The sequence below is a fragment of the Varanus komodoensis genome, unplaced genomic scaffold (assembly GCF_004798865.1).
Source record: "Varanus komodoensis strain SLA01 unplaced genomic scaffold, ASM479886v1 scaffold15, whole genome shotgun sequence".
NCBI classification, from domain to species: Eukaryota; Metazoa; Chordata; class Lepidosauria; order Squamata; family Varanidae; genus Varanus; species Varanus komodoensis.
In genome coordinates this window covers 14,370,023-14,388,011 of record NW_025335440.1, presented here as the reverse complement: position 1 = coordinate 14,388,011, position 17,989 = coordinate 14,370,023, and the positions used below count along the sequence as shown (strand labels likewise).

At 37.3% G+C, this 17,989-nt stretch overlaps 1 protein-coding gene across 4 annotated transcripts in view; it reads left to right on the top strand.

Moving 5' to 3' along the window:
* The window catches only part of ESYT2 (extended synaptotagmin 2), a 61,631-nt gene that overhangs the window by 26,385 nt on the left and 17,257 nt on the right, over nt 1-17,989 (top strand). For 2 of the 4 annotated variants that reach the window (XM_044425328.1, XM_044425327.1), the window contains exons 7-14: nt 1,924-1,979; nt 6,061-6,181; nt 7,376-7,552; nt 8,789-8,871; nt 9,720-9,768; nt 10,723-10,812; nt 11,599-11,694; nt 14,273-14,374. In XM_044425328.1, coding sequence (XP_044281263.1) covers nt 1,924-1,979; nt 6,061-6,181; nt 7,376-7,552; nt 8,789-8,871; nt 9,720-9,768; nt 10,723-10,812; nt 11,599-11,694; nt 14,273-14,374 — 774 coding nt within the window. The remainder of the gene's footprint in view (nt 1-1,923; nt 1,980-6,060; nt 6,182-7,375; nt 7,553-8,788; nt 8,872-9,719; nt 9,769-10,722; nt 10,813-11,598; nt 11,695-14,272; nt 14,375-17,989) is intronic. The other 2 variants (XM_044425330.1, XM_044425329.1) reach the window with 1 other exon arrangement.

The window sequence follows — 17,989 nt, the reverse complement described above, 5'->3', positions numbered from 1 at the left end:
AATACTGGTCAGGAACATCCATTGCTTGGGTTTGAAAAGTTGTTATTCTCAAAATTGAGCTGAGCCTGAAGTTTGAGGCCCATAAACTTACATGCCTTGCATCCTGTCAACACTTCCTTCCTTCTTTTTATCTTTCTTTCTTTCCTCAGAAAAGTTAATTTGTTTAGGAAAAGGAGGGAATGCTACCCCACTGCATTCCATAGTAACAGACGAGGTACCACTCCCCACACACCTCACATCTACATGTAGGCATTAAGTGGACTGGGAGCTGAACCTTCTGTGACCCTGGTGACAGGGCAGTGTCTTCTGCCGCAGCTAGCTTAGGGGGGAGCAGGTTAGGCCATGTGGAATGCAGCTTTTGTTTTTTGTATCACCTGGTGCCTGCTTGCTGCCAAGCCCAAGGAAATGCTGCAGTGCAGCAGTAGCGTGAGTCCCGTGAGCACAGCAATACATGCAGACCTCATGCTTAATGCTTTCTGAAGTGTGTGGCTGGACTGACAGATTCTGTGCCTGCTTAGGGGCCTTTCCAAGCAGTGCTGGCTGTGATGTTGAACGTACTGATGATTTTTCTTTGAACTGCTATTTCTGACAGGTTCCCTTTTCCTGTTGTCTAGCATGGGCTAGAGAAATGGTTGCCTTGATGCTGCAATGTGCTGACTTTCACGCACACCGACAATTTAAAATGGAGTTGAAAGCTACTGTTAGAAAAAAATAACTTCCATACACAGCTTTCATACTTGGTACAGAAAGAGAAAAGGAATAGCATTATCTTACTATGTTCACTGGTGAAGGATCTGTCTTATTTCAAATGCCCTTTGTATAGTGTTGGAAAAGATCCGAGGAATCTTTAATGAAGGCATCAGAGCTGGAACTGTGTTTTATACTCTGTTTTAAGCTTGCTAATGGATTATCATAAGATAGTCTAGCTCCTTCCAAGTCTTTGCTTTCTCCCGCCTACTAACATTGCTGACATCTTTGTGAATTGCATAGAAATTTGAAAGTTTCCCAATTTCTTAAAGCATCCTGCTATGGTTGGCAGCTTGTCTAAAATAGATGTATCTGCTTTAAGCTTAGTTACAGTGCCTTTTAAACTTCTTACAAAGTGTTGGAAAAAGGTGACTAGATCAGACAGCAAGTAGTCCAGACTAATAATAAACAAATATTGCCACCATTATGGCACTGGGTCAGGTGAATGGGGTTAGCCTTTTCTGCAGCAATTGTGCCAACATTTGAAACTCTCTCTGTAAATATTTATTTCATAAGTTCTATCAGAAACATTGTATAGAGTTCATTATGCAGTGAACCAATATGATTAGTTTAAAAGGTTTCTTTCCTTCTTGACCATTTAGACTTCTGAGATGTAATATAATAGTTCAGCCAGAGCTTGCAAACAGGGTACAATAATAAGCCAAGTAATCTTCAATAACAGGGAAATACCAAAACATTTTGCAGAGTGAAATTTTCAACAACACATTGCTTCTAGTTTATATGCAATGCAGCCACTTGTAATATGTATAGCATGCAACCTTGTAAAAGGTTAGCACTCATTTTTGAAGCATGTAATTCTTAACACTGAGAATAGTCCTGATTGATTTAGGTGGACTAGCCAGTGTAAATTTGTTTCAGAATAGCAGCCTAATATGTTGTAAAGAAGAAATTATTCTGGGATTATCCTGCTGTTCTTAGTCTGTAACTATAAATAAATTGTTTGATATCCATCCTGATATCGTGCAGGAGTTGTCAAAAGGCCCACAACACAAATGCTTTCTTCAGTTTCGGCATTTTGGCTAAAATTCTTGTGTGTCTTTATGAAACTGATTTGTTTCTACCTCTCTTACAACTGTCATAATGTATGACCCTTTACCCTGTTTCTTTAGCTGTAGGAATTATGACCAATGTTTAATACGGTTTTCATTTTTTCAGCTTTTGGAAATTAACTGGACAGGACTGACTAATCTTCTGGATATTCCAGGACTAAAGTAAGCTGAAAATATAATGTAACTATTTTTATAGATGTGTGAAATTTAGAGTGTGTGTGTTTAGCATGTATTCACAAAGAAATAAGGCATTTGGTTTCTACTATACTCTTTAGGGGACTTTGAAAATTATACAACAGTTGAATTTTAAGATAAACATACTATACAAAAATTAACCTTGTCACTGGTTCAGGCCTGCTGGGGTTTGTTGGCCTTTTTTCCTGTCTAAATTTGCAGACAATTGCAGCTTTTTGCAAAGATTTTTAATCTTTTTTCAGTAGAAACATAATTGACAAATGTGTACCACAGATGCAATTAGAATATTCTACAGATGTTGGTTAGATTTTTAAATATTTTTTACAAAGTCTTCATTGTATTAAATATGAACTTGAAACTAATGGTACATGAAAGGTTGCAGAAATGGCTAAAGGAAGTAATATGTGACATTAGGAATACTCTTCCAAATCCAAGCTATTTTGCAAAGCTACTAGGCTGATATACCGTGCATTGTTTGTTCTGACTTAAAATTTTAAGGAAAAGTGTTGTATTGAGAGAAAGATCTACATAATTTTAGATGGAAAAGTTGTGCTTACAAGTTTCATGTTTTCTTGTGAATCAATAGCTTTTATAATCTGCAGCGATTTAACATCTGGAAGTAAACAAAATGTTTTATGCAGTGAAAGCTATTAACATTCTAGCTATTCTTGGCTCACCCCTTTAAAGGAAAGAATGTAGCCATTCTGGCTTTGTTGCAGTTAGAGAAGTCTCAGTCTTGAGGTGGTAAATATCTGAGGTTAAATTGCAAGGCTCCACCCAGTACCTTAAGCTCTGAACTCTTATGTTTGCTTTTGGTTAAGACCTTTTCTCTTGGAGTGCTTAACTTGGGAAATGCTTAATCAGAATCTGTGTGCAAAATGTTCAGGCATAACTGTGTTCGTTATGATTGCAGCCACCAAATGCAATACATTCTGTTGAGTCTGAAATTCTTAAGATGATGGTTTAGTACCTCTGAGGGAAAAAACATGCCATGTAAAGTTTTTGATCACCCTGCTATATCTCACCTCTCATTTAGGAAATTGTAAACATACAGGAAAGGAAAAAACTTCCCTGCAGTCTCCCATTATAGTCAGTACATGATAGCTTCCATTGGTTAGGGATGCTGTTGCTCCAATCTGTGTGTGTGTGTGTGTGTGTGTGTTAATTATTAAAAGCTTTTATAGGCCATCCACTATGAGTGTCTCGGGATGGCTTACAAGAAATTTTACTGTGGTGCTCCTGGTCGATGTATTAACAGCTGCACTGGTGCTTTCATACTTACTCATTTACTATACGCTGCCCCAATTACTCACTCTGTGCTGTTCTTGAGTCATCAAAACTGATCTTTAAACTTAAGCACTTCAGACTTTTGTAGACGAATTTGCTTTTCTGCTAGAGAATTTTCCCTCTAAAACTGCTTCAAAATAACAGTTGGATCATTCTAGCAGCTCATATTTAGGGCATGAGTGCCTGAATGTCTCAGAAATCCAGCATGGTTGTTCTATATATAATACAGAAAAGTGTAGCTTGATTTCATTTTTTCTTCTTTCATTCCTGCTGCATTTAGACTGCTTAGAATTATTTTTTAAAGCTTTCATTGTTGATGCTCCATTTATGAGAAAATCCATCATGCCAGTTTATGCTACTGGCATAGTGCTAGATGTCACTTGAACTAGCTCCGCATCAATTGTATAAACAGAGCAGCAGCAATGGATACTACCCTATGCTTTTAAGAGGCTAACTTGCTACATCACTTTTAATTGAATTGACAGTTAGTCCAAGGCTTTTGAATGCTTTATAAGGATTTCAGATGCATTAGAAAGAACAAGATTGTATTGGTATTCTACTTGTTCTGTTCCTTTGAATAACACCTAGAATTTATTAAAATACAAGTAAGTTAAATATTGCCTAGGCAGCCTAGTACAGAATTAGGTGCCTTGTAAATTGTGTTTATCACTGAAGCTATGTATTCTGAAGTCTCTTTGTAGGAACCAATATCTGTCAAGTGTGGCATCTGCCATTTGCAAGACAGCAGATGTAAGAATAAGTTTCCTTAAAATGACTGATGTTAAGTCTAATTAATATATATTCAACCAGCTGTTGTTACAAAAATGTCAGCTTTTGATTAAACCTTGTCAGTACTTGTGGATAACACTAATTAAGGAAGTGCTAGAAAGAAAATCAGTGCAAACTGTGGACAAACAAGTGTTGGAAAACTGGAATACTGCAAGCCAACTGCATCCCATTTAAAAGAAAATAAACTCAAGCTTTCGCTGTCGATTTGAACTATACTGATACTCATTGAAATTGAATTTTTCTTAACCCGTATCTTTGGTACCCCAGGGAAAAAATACATTTTTTAAGTCTTTAAGAGCTCTAGGTACTGGGCTAGATTGAAAATTTTGAGGGCCCAGTGAACTCTAGAATTTTTCGTGCAGGGAGGTATGCTATGCTATCAGCTGCCCTTGTCACTGTCATTTAATAATTACAATGCTCCTATGTCATACTAGATTCATGCATATGAATACACCCAATTCTGTTCCTCATTCTGCTTCTCTGCAACCATTGAAGGCTACTAAAGCCTCCAGTCTTTTAAGGACAACTATTTTAAGCTAGATGGATGCTGGAAGGCATGCCCTTTCCCATGGACTCTAATGGACTATCACTTTTTATTCTTTGCCTGCCTGCTGTGTTGCAGTAGATTAATAAACTGTTTGTGGAAAGGCAGCTTAGTTATTTCCAGGAGGAAAAGGAGCTGAATTGTTTTTTGTATTTGATCATTGCTTTTTTTTTGGAGGAAAAAAAGATTCTTGATCAGAGCAAGTGGCATGCTTCAGTAAGTTCTGATTTGCTACATACAGCCTATCTGCATCATCTATCAAACCCTCCAGATATTGAGAGAAAAGAAAGTCCTTCCCATGATGCACACACTATTCTGATTTTTACTAAATGGATCTGTTTGCACGATTGAACAACTCATGGCTGTTATTTTGTCATAGCAGTGCTTGTTTTGTATGACTAGCCCTTAGGAAAGTGAAGTGATTAACCTGTATGCTTAGATTACATGAAGCAACATCTGCTTCATCAATAAATGTATGAAAGAATAACCTGATGTAATAAACCTTATACTTGATCCAACAGTATAATATACTCAACAGTTATGACAAAAGATAATCCAGGGAACAAGGAGAGCATTAGGCCATCTGCTTACTCTGAGCTACTATTTCCATCTTGTGGCCATTTAATGTAATGCTGGGATACATGCAAACTTTCAAACTTAATTTGTTTGCTTCCATTTTGAGATCCTTGTGCATTCTAAGTGGTAGATTTATTTCATGTATATATAGGACAAGACTGGTACTAGATGCAATACAGTAAATTCAAACAGCTCTGCCACTGCTTTTTAAACTAAGTTTTAAGCACAAGAAATTTCACAATGTTTGTTTGTTTGTTTGTTTGTTTGTTTGTTTTAAATCAGTCCATCTTTGACTACTCACAGCTTTGCTTTCCCTTGACAGCTTACCTTTGGCAGCTGCCAATAGAGTGTATAGGACAGCATCCCTGGATCAGTGTCCATCGTTGGTGTGGCTGCATTTTCTCAGCAGCCACCTCCCAGGGCATTGGTCAGGCAAGGCCATTCTGAATGCCTCCCTCCCAAGTGCTCACCTCCACACTTGTACAAGTCCTACTTCATCAGACAAAGAAAAATTGTGCAGATCTCTTGTGATTATAAGAATACTTTTAAAAGAGTTGACAAACCAGAGATAGAAGTCTCTGTAAATTTAATTGTTGTTTTTTGATTGGAAGGCCAAGGCTAATGGAAGGCAAATATGATGCTGACTTGCCTGAAACTTTGGTTATGGAGAAGCATATAAATTTCATGAATGAATAAATCCCAAATTTGACATTTTCCTATTCTGTACTGTTTAGTATCATGAACAACTGTGGCTTTACTCGGCAAGATAAGAAATATTCAAATAATGACAATTTGTAAAACTGTTGTGAATAATGCCTTGAAATAATTTTGCTCCTTTTTTCTCCCTGTTAGTGGTTTATCAGACACTATAATACTAGATATAATATCCAATTATCTAGTGCTTCCAAATCGGATCACTGTTCCTCTTGTCAGTGAGGTGCAGATTGCTCAGTTGCGGTTCCCCATACCAAAGGTAAGAAATTTCAGTAGAAAATCCTGATATAGTGTTCATCTATACCATTTGAGAACCTCTGATGCCTTCCTCTGAGTGCTGACCCCATAAGAGGTTCTCTTTCATGAACAGACCTATTTCTGAAACAAAGACTGAACAAATAATCTAAAGTAGAACTAGATAACTGTTCATTAATGTCCCTTTTCAGTGTAAGAGTCTGGTTTTCTTCAATTTTATCCACAACAGCATAGGATTTGCTTTACATTCCATCATAATATTATTTAGAAACCTGGAACCATAAGGATGAGGTAAGTTGGATGGGTCCTTCCAACCTGATTATCAAGTAACTGGGAGAACTCGTTCTGTTGTCTCTACTCTTATGATTCTGACCTTCTGAACATTACTATGGTAACCTAGAAAAAGCCATAACAAAGTGACTTAATATAAAGGGGCTGTAGGATGCAATGAACCCCTGTAGGTGGCTGCTTCCTGGTACAGTACATTCCATGTCCTGCCCATGCTAGAGGAGTTGTTGTTAGTAATTTCATTACTGTACTGCCCCATATTGTGACATATATTTAAACAAAATTATTAATAACATTTAGTTCCATAGCTCAAGTTTTCCTCTTGTTTTATATAGTGCCTACTGTAAATAAGTTTTAAAATGGAAAGTGTATAGAACTGCAGTACAAAATAAAAGCACTGTTATCAAGAGATGTCATATGTGCAGAAACTGGATAGTCAAGAGTGTGGACAGGGATATATTGGGTGCATAAGGAACTATCAGTAGAAGCCCCTCCTTTCCATTTTGTCTAATTCTTCAGATGATATTCAGAGGAGAGGCTTTTTAAAATCCTATTCTTATATGTGGTCCCCATCCAGGATATTGAACAAATCTGAACCCGCTTGTCTTTAGCGACTTAGTGGTATTAATGGCTTCCAGTGTTAATTGTTCTCCAATTTAATAGAGTAAAAACAAAAGTATGAACTGATTTCTGTTTTCTTTATATTCTGTCATAGACACTGATGTACACTTGCCCTTGGAACAGAATCAATTTTCTAGCCCTGTGGTACTGTGCAACTGACAGAACACATCACTCCAAGCAGTGCCCATCAGAATTAACTCAGTCTAGTTAATGACAAATTTATAGCTGGAAATACATTGTGATTTATTGTTGAATACTATGTGATAACTATTTTCTTGTGTTTTGCTAGGGTGTGCTAAGGATACACTTTATTGAAGCTCAGGATCTTGAGGGAAAAGATACTTACCTAAAGGGAATTGTTAAGGGAAAGTCGGATCCTTATGGAATCATTCGTGTTGGTAATCAAATCTTCCAAACCAAAGTAATCAAAGAAAATCTCAACCCAAAGTGGAATGAAGTGTATGAGGTACAGATCTTAAAATTACTGATAAATTTTGCTGTGGTATCCAAATTTCATTAAGGTGGTTCTAGAGTCATCAGGGCCAGCATCATATATTTTTCTTACATGGAGAGAATCTATCTCCCTCTCCCTCTCCCTCGCTCCTTTTTGCACATGGCACAGTGAATAGTATTGCACTAATAATTCCTACATTGCTGCATGATCTCTTCCTCTTTACCCCTTCCTTGTAATTTCCTCTCATTTGTGTTTGGTAATACCTTTATGTTAGATGTTAGATCCATGAAAATACTAATTGGGATACCACAGTAAGTTTTACTGAGTGGTTTGTTACTGAACTGGAACTGAAAGAGGAAACTCATAAATAGCCTAACACTGTGGTTTACCATTTTATTTTAATCCATCCACAAACAGCAAGTCTGGGTCTGTACCACCTTATCAACAAGATAAGCTACAAACCAGACACCAGATTTAGAATTTGGTTTTAAACTGTTGTAATGCACTGTGCTTATTACAATATCAGTTAAAACTGGTAGGGTCATCTAATGGTCTTTTCCAGTGGCTAAATATGAGGAACTGTGTAAATTGCATTCTTGATCCTTTTAGTTGTTATAACTATGAAGACCAAATGCAGTTTCTTTAATATTTTAGGATAACCTCTTGGGTTATTAAACAAGTTACAGTTCCTTGGAATTTTTTAGCTAAATCTTGTGACAGCTTTAGCCTGGTGTAAACTGAAAGAGATATTTTTCCACCCTCTTGGAATGTTCTAACTTAGTTCTGTAGCTTTTCTAACAACAGCTAGGATTGCATATGTGGCTTTTGGTACAGAATGGGAGGAAAAAATGCAAACTTCTTTTTTCGTAATATGCACACCACTTTGTCCATGTGACTCATGATTCATTGAGGCAGGAATTCTTGATCTCCAAACCCTCTGCTTGCAGATTAATTATAAATGCCTGGGTAGAGATTCCAAGTGCATTTTGAAATTAAGCATCTCATTCCACACTGAGGAAGATATAAACGAGCAGACTTTCATTATTTGTTTCTGTCTACATATATGGTAAATCACAATAGTGTATCAGCATCCTTTTACCCAAACCTGTATGTACTCTGCATTTACCCACCTATTTTGTATAGTTCTGTTATAATTGCTATTTGTATAATTTAGACACAGGCTTCAAACTGTATGAAATATTTATGTTGAAAAGAGTAAACTATTCTTGTTAACTCCAATATTTTCAGGCCTTAGTGTATGAGCACCCAGGACAGGAGTTAGAGATTGAACTCTTTGATGAAGACCCAGACAAGGATGACTTTCTGGGAAGGTAAATGCCAGAAAAAATATTTTTATTGCCAAAATGAATGAAGATTCAAACTGAAGACATGAAAGAAAAATAGCTAGCCTCTCTAGGACATTTTAATTCCTATTCGGTGGGCAGGTAACAGTGTTCCGTGCACTTCGGTGTTTAGTCATGCTGGCCACATGACCGCAGAGACTGTCTGCGGACAAACACTGGCTCCCTCGGCTAGGAAACGGAGATGAGCACCGCCCCCTAGAGTCAGGCATGACCGGACTTAATGTCAAGGGGAAACCTTTACCTTTACTTACTAGTACATTTTAATTCCTATAAGGATATATACAAAATTAACTTCCTTTTTTAAATGCTGTGACTTTAAAATGACTGCCTTTTAAAAAGAAAGGAAACAAATATTGATACTAATAGAGGTAACAATAAAGTGTTCCACTTACTATGCCTTTCTTTTTAATGAAATGCTTGCTTTTAACTGTCAGTTACGTGTTTGGGGAAAAATGACAGCAAAAAGCTGTCTTTGGTTTACTTGTACCACCACTGTCGAAAATCATTTTATCGCAATTCCAGAACCAAATCTCCATCTCTCCCCTCCTATTGCAAATGCTGCCATTTTTATTCACAACTCTTAATTGACAATTACACTTTACTTCATACCTGCTAGACAATTCTTTTCTTTCTAAATTGTTTCCTGCCCAATTACAGTTTAGTTGCTCTTCTTCTCATTCTGCTGATAAATACATTTAGTATCCTTTCATCTTTTCAAAATACTTTATTCATCACTCTACTTCCATATAACTCTAGCTTCGTATCCTATAAAAGGGATAATGGCATTCTTCTAATGCATTGCATTCTTCTCCTAGTCTAATGATAGACCTAACTGAGGTTGAAAAGGAGCGCCACCTAGATGAGGTAAGTCTCTATCTGTTCATGGAAGAGAGAGGAGTGGTGGGTAGGTTTGTACCTTGAGAGAGGTGATCCAACCATGCTTAACGGGGGGTGGGGGGAATAAACGAGGGACAGGACGAGAATTACTGTGCTGAGCCTGAACATCTTTCAGTTACATCTGTGTAAAAAAAGAAGAAAAACTGCAGTGAAAACTTCATGGTAATACTTGTCTTGATGTGTGAACCTACCCATTGGGTCTGTCTGAACAAGGCCATGTCCACTGGCACCTCCAGGCATGGCTTCTGCCATGGTGCGCCCCTATGGCTCCTGAGGGAAGGGTCTGTCCACTGCATTATGCTGAGCCCTTGGCTTCTATGTGGACTCTTGTTCAGAAGAGGACAAGCAGATAACTGTGTTCCTCAGCCTGCCAATCTTCCCTTGCTTCAAACTTTATGGACTGCAGAGCTATTTGCTCATTAGGGTTGCCTGCTCCTAGTCACTGACGATGTTACTGCAGGCCTTAACCACAGGAATGCATTTAAATTAATTGAAATAAATTAGTATGTTTTAACATGCGAATAACACTGACGTGTACACCCCCAAGGTCCTCTTAGCATGCATGCCAGTTTCAGATGACTGGTTTCATGGTCTTGGGGGCTATGGCATGGATAGACAGACAAACCTCATCTTTTGTTATTATTGACTTGCTATTATAAGGTAATTCTTAATATGTTATCATAAGATATTCTTAATATGAATGCATATTAATACATATATGCAAGGGGAAAGTAGAAATCAAATTGACCATTTAAAAAAAGACGTTGCTGTCTTCTGCCATTTCCAGTATCATTATGCTATATCAGTGGTACTTCACAAAAAGTGCCACCAGTGTCTGCTTTACCAGGAAACTATAATGCATACATTAATTTTCAGTGAGTATTTTTGCTTCTCAACCCATGTTACTGACTTTGCTTACAGTGGTTTACTTTGGATGAAGTCTCCAAAGGAAAGTTACATTTAAAACTCGAATGGCTCACATTGATGCCTACTGCAGAAAATCTTGACCAGGTATTTATTTTACACTGCACTACCACAACTTAATACAATTTCAGGACATCTCAGTATAGATAAATTCTTGTGTACGTGTATATGCACACTTATGTACATAGTTCCACTCACAGTCTATTTCAAATGAATATAGGGTAGCAACCAGATATCTGTGGGTATAAATACTTGGAAAGTGACACAGCAGTTCAGTAGTATTTAGATTCCCTTCTATATCTCCTGTAGCCTTCTGCATGCAGAGCTTTTTACGGTGGAGGAGAGCTCTGTATTTCTTTACTATCAGGAGGAGGATTTGGAACCAGATCTAAGCTGGATTGACTATAGTGATGCAAATGGATGTTTCTGCGCCCTTATTAGCATGCTATCCTTCCATTTTCTTGAAAATATTGCACAGGGACATAAGAAACCCTGCCTGATGCAGTGAACCGTAGTATGGGGGAAGTGGATCTGCCCAGATCATTTACACCTCCAGTAAATAGAGGCTTTGCTTTTAAGGAAGCCTGACCCTAGATCAAACCATAGAAGTGAACAAAACTGAAAATGTCTCTGTTCTGGAGATTTCTTTTCCCAGGAAGTACCACTTGAATCTAGATCTTAGTACATTTGGAGATACATGTAAACGTTTCATTTCTAGATGATTATTTGCTCATGAGTAAGAGTAGTATTTCAAATGTGTTTATGTATTAATATTTTTAATATGCATGCTGTGACTTGCTTTGGTTTTACTTGCAAATGATGTACAAAAATCGTGTAATGGGATAATTAATTTTTACATATCTCTATTTTTAGGTGCTAAAAAGCATTAGAGCTGATAAAGACCAAGCCAATGATGGGCTTTCATCAGCATTGCTTATTCTCTATTTGGACTCAGCAAGAAATCTGCCAGTAAGTCTCCTTGTGGTAACAACATTTCTCTTGAACAATTCTTTAATTTTTCTTCTGTTGCACATTGCTTACTGCTATGCCACTTTGCCTCACTAACCCACATTATGCCATGTTTTAACTACATTTTCATGTGCATTCTGTAACTCTCAATTTTTTCGAGGGCAAACATGCATTCTGGTTAAGTTTGTTTTGCAGTGCTAGTATTGCAATGGGGTTTTCAGAATGTTATTTTTATAACTTCCAAATATTGCTGCTAATGTCACAATCTTTGAAGAATGTCTTGAACAATCCCATAAAAGAGGAGTAAGCAGTCCTCAGTCCCAACTCAAGTACTTGTATATTTTCTTGGATTCAGGAGCAGATACTTTGGAGCTTCTAGGGCTGGGGCTGCAATTCTGTGTACTCTTACTTTGGATCTTTTTGCTCATGATCAAAATGAGAGTTGCACACACATGGAATGGCTATTTTTGTGAATGCAACACTTCTTTGAATTTGCAAGACATTGCTGTCTTCTGGTATAAAGGCTGAGTTGAAAGAGCCCAAAGTTGCTTTTGAGCTTGTACCTTTGTGATAGTACTTTATACTGGACTGGGTCGTTGGGTTCTGCTGTCCATTCTCCTATAATAGGCACATCCTGAGTGGTTCTGTTATTCATATGGAAAATGGAGTTCACATTCCAAGGTTGGGTTAGAGACTGCCCATGCTTCTTGGCTCCACTTACATGTTGTTCTTGCAGAGGCGGTAATGTATTAAACACCTTAAGATTGCCTGCCTCCATTTTCTGGCAGGCAGGCAGAATTACAAAAATCAATTTCAGAATGTTTCAGGTTTGCTCATGTCCAAATGATAATTTCTAGATAGAATAATAAATGAATACTGGTGATCTCAGAGTACAGGCTTTTTCCATTCTAAATAATGCTGTAAAGCAGTAATACAGTTTAAAGAATTAACCTTTTAGTTGTAGAGTTTTCAGTAGTTTGCACTATTTATTCTTATTGCACTGACATTTGTAAAACCATTCTTATTTTTGAAGAAACAAATTGTTGCAATAAATGGCTAAAAAGAGCTGAGAAAAAGCTTTTCTATTCCCTTTCTGTTATATATATATAACAGAATATATATATACACACACACACACACATACACATATATAACATATATATTATATATAATATAATATATATTATATATGATATATAACATATATATATTATATATATATATTAAATAAATAAGAAAGATACCTTTTTTGTACCTAACAACACTTGAAACTTTTTAGTAAACTAATCCGTTTGGACAAGAGATAAAATAAACTCTAGCTTATAATTGACCTGAATTGTGAGATCTACTGAGGGCCTTTTACAGGCGCCTCCTTTATCAGTCCCAAAGGAGAGGGCTTTTCTCAGGTCTGTGTGCTATGGAATGCCTTCCTTAAGAAGCGTTGTCTGACACCTACACTGCAATCCTTTCTACAGCAGGCTGAAAATTTTTTATTTGGCCAGATAACTTAATGGGCTATAGAAACCCACAATGTATGTTTTATTATTCTTCTATATTGTGATTTGATTTTGGTTGTACGTTGCCTTGCCTTGAAATTTCTTAAGAGGTTGACAGGCAGTATGCAGAATCACCGGTAGTGGTTTAGAGTGTTGGTCTGAGACTCAGAAGACATGGATTTTAGTCCCTCTTGGCCATGAAGATCCCTGGATGACTTTGAGCTAGTAACTGACGCTCAGCCTAACTAGCTCATGGGCTCTTTGTGAAGATAAAGAGGAGAGGGGAGGAGAGGAGGAGGGCCATCTAAGCATCATTGGATTCCTTAGTGGGGGAAGCAAGATATAAATATAGCAGGCAACAAACAGATGGTGAAAAAACAAATAAGTGAGAATGAGCACACACATGATTACGGTAGGATTTGATAACATGATCATAATTTAAATGTATTTTGTGGTGCAGTTTATGGTGTACCTTTTAACATGATTAAGTAATGAAGAAAGTTGTAGTATGTGGAAAACCTTATATTTAAGGGTCTTCCCAATCAAAAACATGTTTAATGTAATATGAGGAAAACAGAACCTGAACAAAAGCTGTGACTTGTACTTGCTCATTACGATTTTAGTGAGTTATTCAGAGCTGGCTTGGAAAAGCTGGAACTCTCCTCCCCTCCCACATAGGCTGGACCTAGATCTGGTTAAAAAGAGATCACAAATATGTAATCTTTGCATATTTATCTGTAAGCATGCCAAAATAGCAAGCAGTAGATGGTCAGATGGTATACAGATTGCTTCACTGATACCTGTATAAGAGATAAAATGGGGTGTTTTAAAAGGTGTTGTGATTTTTAAAATTATTCTTCAAGTGGTATTGTCACTGAGTGATTGCTTTTCAGTGCTAACGAGATGAGAACAAAACATAGAAAAAGATACTGACATGCTGAACATTTTGTTTGTGTGCCAGTCAGTAATTTCATACTCCTTTGACTGTTTTCCTTAACTGTGCAAATGGTAAAGCTGCTTGAGCATTCATGCTGCCCCAGTCCCATCACTCTCTGCTTTCTCCCATTTCCATCTTTCTAAAGAGTATCTACGAGGGAAACTTTGGGTGTGGATACTTAAAAGAGAGGAGAGCATCGGGACTAGTCTTTTGTGAAAACACTACCTCACTCTATAGAACACTATTTGTGAGTTCTTGGGTGTTATATGTATATTCTTTTTTTTAACTTACCAGAGTGAATTAGTGCTACTAAACCCACTTAGCCCTAATAGTGGAATGGTGGAGCATGCAATTTTTGTCTATATGCATGATTTTAAAAGCGTGCGTTGTTATACTTTTTACTGCATTTCCAGATTGTATTATCAGCTTAGCTTATTAGGTAAGTGTGCCAATTTTAAGTTAGCCTTTTCGAAAAATAGCATGTTCATCCATTAATCTATGTGATTCACTAGACAAAATGCTGACATTTGCTTGCAGAGAAATGAAATTGTAATGAATTTGAAGAGTCAACCTTTTTGTGTGATGCCACTGAAAATGAAATGCAAGTATTTTGTGTGGTGTAAGTGAGGGTCTGGAATCCGCCTCATTTGGTTCAAGTTGCAAAATTAACTCTGGAAACCTCTTAAATGCCCCTGTAGAAGTGGCCCTGTAGAATACATATTAATACAAGCCAACAAATACTGAATTTGATTGTGGAAGCTGGTGAATTTTGATTAAAAATCCAGTAATGCCTTGACAGTTAGTCAACTGTGGAACTTCCTCTGCCCACAACAAGTAACTTTAGTTGCATTTGGGGTACTTTTTGATCCAAGGTGAAATTGACTTAGGCAAGGAAGATGATGCAGTACTAACGCTATGCAGAACAATAAACTCTGCATAAGAATACTTGGCCTGTTGATCTTTTCTCTGCATAAGGATAGTTTGGCCTACTGATTTTTAAAAAAAATCGTAGAAGAGCTTTCTCTCTGGATTCTGTTTGCTTGAGTTTTTGCTAAGAATCTTAGCTTTAAAAAGAAACCAAGATCTGTATGGAACCTTCTTTGGTTCCTTTATTATAGTTTGCATATAAAAGTGACCCACAGAACTACTCCTGTGGAGATTTTGGGGTACTTTTGGACCCTGGGCATGTTTTAGTTTATAGACTAAAATCTGTAAAAGGTGAGAGGCAGAAACTTGGGGTTCTATGAGACTTTATGATGAAGTTTTAGAAAGACAAGTCTTATGTGCAAACGATACTACGAGATGTGAGCTGGGGTATTAAACATGTCTATCTTAACATTGGCTCGATGTTAGTATTTTTTCAGTATTATAACCCCAAGTCTATTTTCACACCTATATCCTAGATAGGTATTCGTTAGTGTCTTGCATTTGTTTATAAATAGTAATGTATCATTTTGAGGACTTTTCCTTTTGATATGGTTTTCTTGTTTTTAGGTGCTTTTGTTGAGGACATACAGACTGTTTGGTTTCTAAGCAGATAATTTTGAATCCTCATCTCAAGCAGCCGAAATCACTGGGTGGGTCAAACAGTGCAGTGACTTACGACACATGCTCTGCTTGTCCCACGCTGGAGTAGGTAGGCCAAGCGTTTGGCTTCCCCTTTCCACTGCTGATGGCAGTGGTGAGTTGACCTTCATCTTGCAGTCTTCATTCAGTAGGGCCGATGGCCGTGGATCGAAGCAGCCACAATTGACTCAGCTGACTCATGGAGCAGCTGAACTGGTTGTCATTCCCCCCCATCCTGAGCTGCCAACTCCCTGAATCATGGCTTGGGAAAAGCTTTTGAAAACCACCTGTGCTTGGGCACATGGAGGCAGGGTGTCAGTGGCACTTACCAGCAACACCAAGCTATGGCCTGTCAGGGTAGCTCATAAGCTGGTTTTATAAGCCGGCCTGAATAAGCATGGTGTGCTTGCTGTGCAGCTTGTCATGGTGTGTGACTCCAGACCCTAAGATGAACTGAATGTTTTTGCCAAAGCTTTCAGAAACTTTTGAAATCCTATCTTAAAACAGAATATTGAGTTGTGATTACCTCTGACAAGTAGTCACCTTTAATCTCAGCAAAGACTAGCTACAACCTGAAAGAATCTGGAAGCATAAAGAATTTGAGAAGATAGCTAACTTCCTAGCTAATAACTATTAACATTGGGAAAATATATTTTGGCTCCATAATATCACCATGGCTTCTACTTAGTGCTTTGGACCATATATGAATGCTAAACAGTAATAGATATGAAAATTTGCTTTATACATGTTTTTTATTATTACTACGTCTGGGTAGTTTACAACATTTTAAGTCACCCATCCGGATTTCAACCAGGCTTGACTCTACTTGGCTTCCAGGATCAGGCACTTCAAGCTATATGGAGTCTTACACCTGATGTACCATTTTCAAAATATTTAATAAACAAGATTTACCTGGAGGGACAGATACTAATTTCTTCTATGGTCCATTTCTGGTACACAACAGAACCAACTCATCTTGTATTCAAAATTCTAAAGGAGCATGGCCAATTTTGTCTTTGGCTCAGGTTAGTGATGACATGGAATGCCAAAATTATTTGGTCATGAGGAAATTCACGTGGGAGGAAGCGTACATAATCCTCTATCCTGCTACCAGTCACCAAACCCTTATCCCACCTCTGGTCACCTGGTTTCAGTCTACCAAGTATTGTGCCTTGGATCCCTAGATAGGGATTTCTTATAGCCAAGCAGGTTTTGATTCAGAAAGGGGGACAAACATGTTAATAGCAACTTGACCCAAATAAAAGTGGAATTCATCTTGTCTTTTTTAGGAGTGACTGACCTTGTTCCCTTATACATAGCAGACATTAATGTTTGTTTGCATGACAAGGGCATGCAAACTGCAACCCTCTCTACCATCAGTTGCTTTTATTCTGATGTTGCTTCTTTCTCTTGATTTAAAGCAGTTACAGTGCTCATTCTAAGTTGAGAAGATTTTTTTAAAGTAGTGTGAGGCAAAATTTCAGCATGATCATGAATTGTAACATACTTAAGATGCCCGTGAACTCCTGCCAAACAAAAGCAACAAGAACAATCAAGTATCTTGCATGCCAAGAACCAATATAGAAAAAAAGATGGACTTATTTCTATTCTAGGCAGATGTAAGTGCAACATAAAACCACTTCTGGATATTTTTGTTTAATTCTTATAGGCATTCTTTCTACTCTTAGTGTGTACACAATGCACACAGCTATTCTCAGTGGTACATACAGGGAGGCCAAATTCTTGCACTTCCTGTCTGATGGCCAAGATGCTAGTGACACACAGGTAGTATAGAAACATTTTTTTGCATTTTTCTGAGTTGAGGAGAGAATCTCAGGAAAAAGAACTGACAAGATTTAAGTATGATTTCTGGGTTTTTTTCCTTAGAAAAATATTTTAAGGAGCTATTATTTCCTGATGTTCATTCTCTCTTATCCACACAAGTCAGAACGCAACTGCAGCTCCACTATACCCCACCAATATATGCATGATTTCCTTCCTTACTCATGCTAGACCATAAAACAGCAGAGACAACAAGATGTGACTAACAACTTTATAACTATTTTTAGTAGAAAATAAGTGCATTCTTCAAAATTAAATTATCAATCTGTCTTTTGAGGAACAAAGTATTTAAAATTGCTCCTGCTGTTTTGGGTTATAGCACAATTACAGAGCTATTTATATACTTTAAAAAAAAAAAAAAGCTAATGCTGTGGCTTTTTAAACAGAACTTAACCACTGAAATGTGTTCTGTTTCTTTTTTAAAAAAACACAACAGCTGTGGAATAGAGCAGCA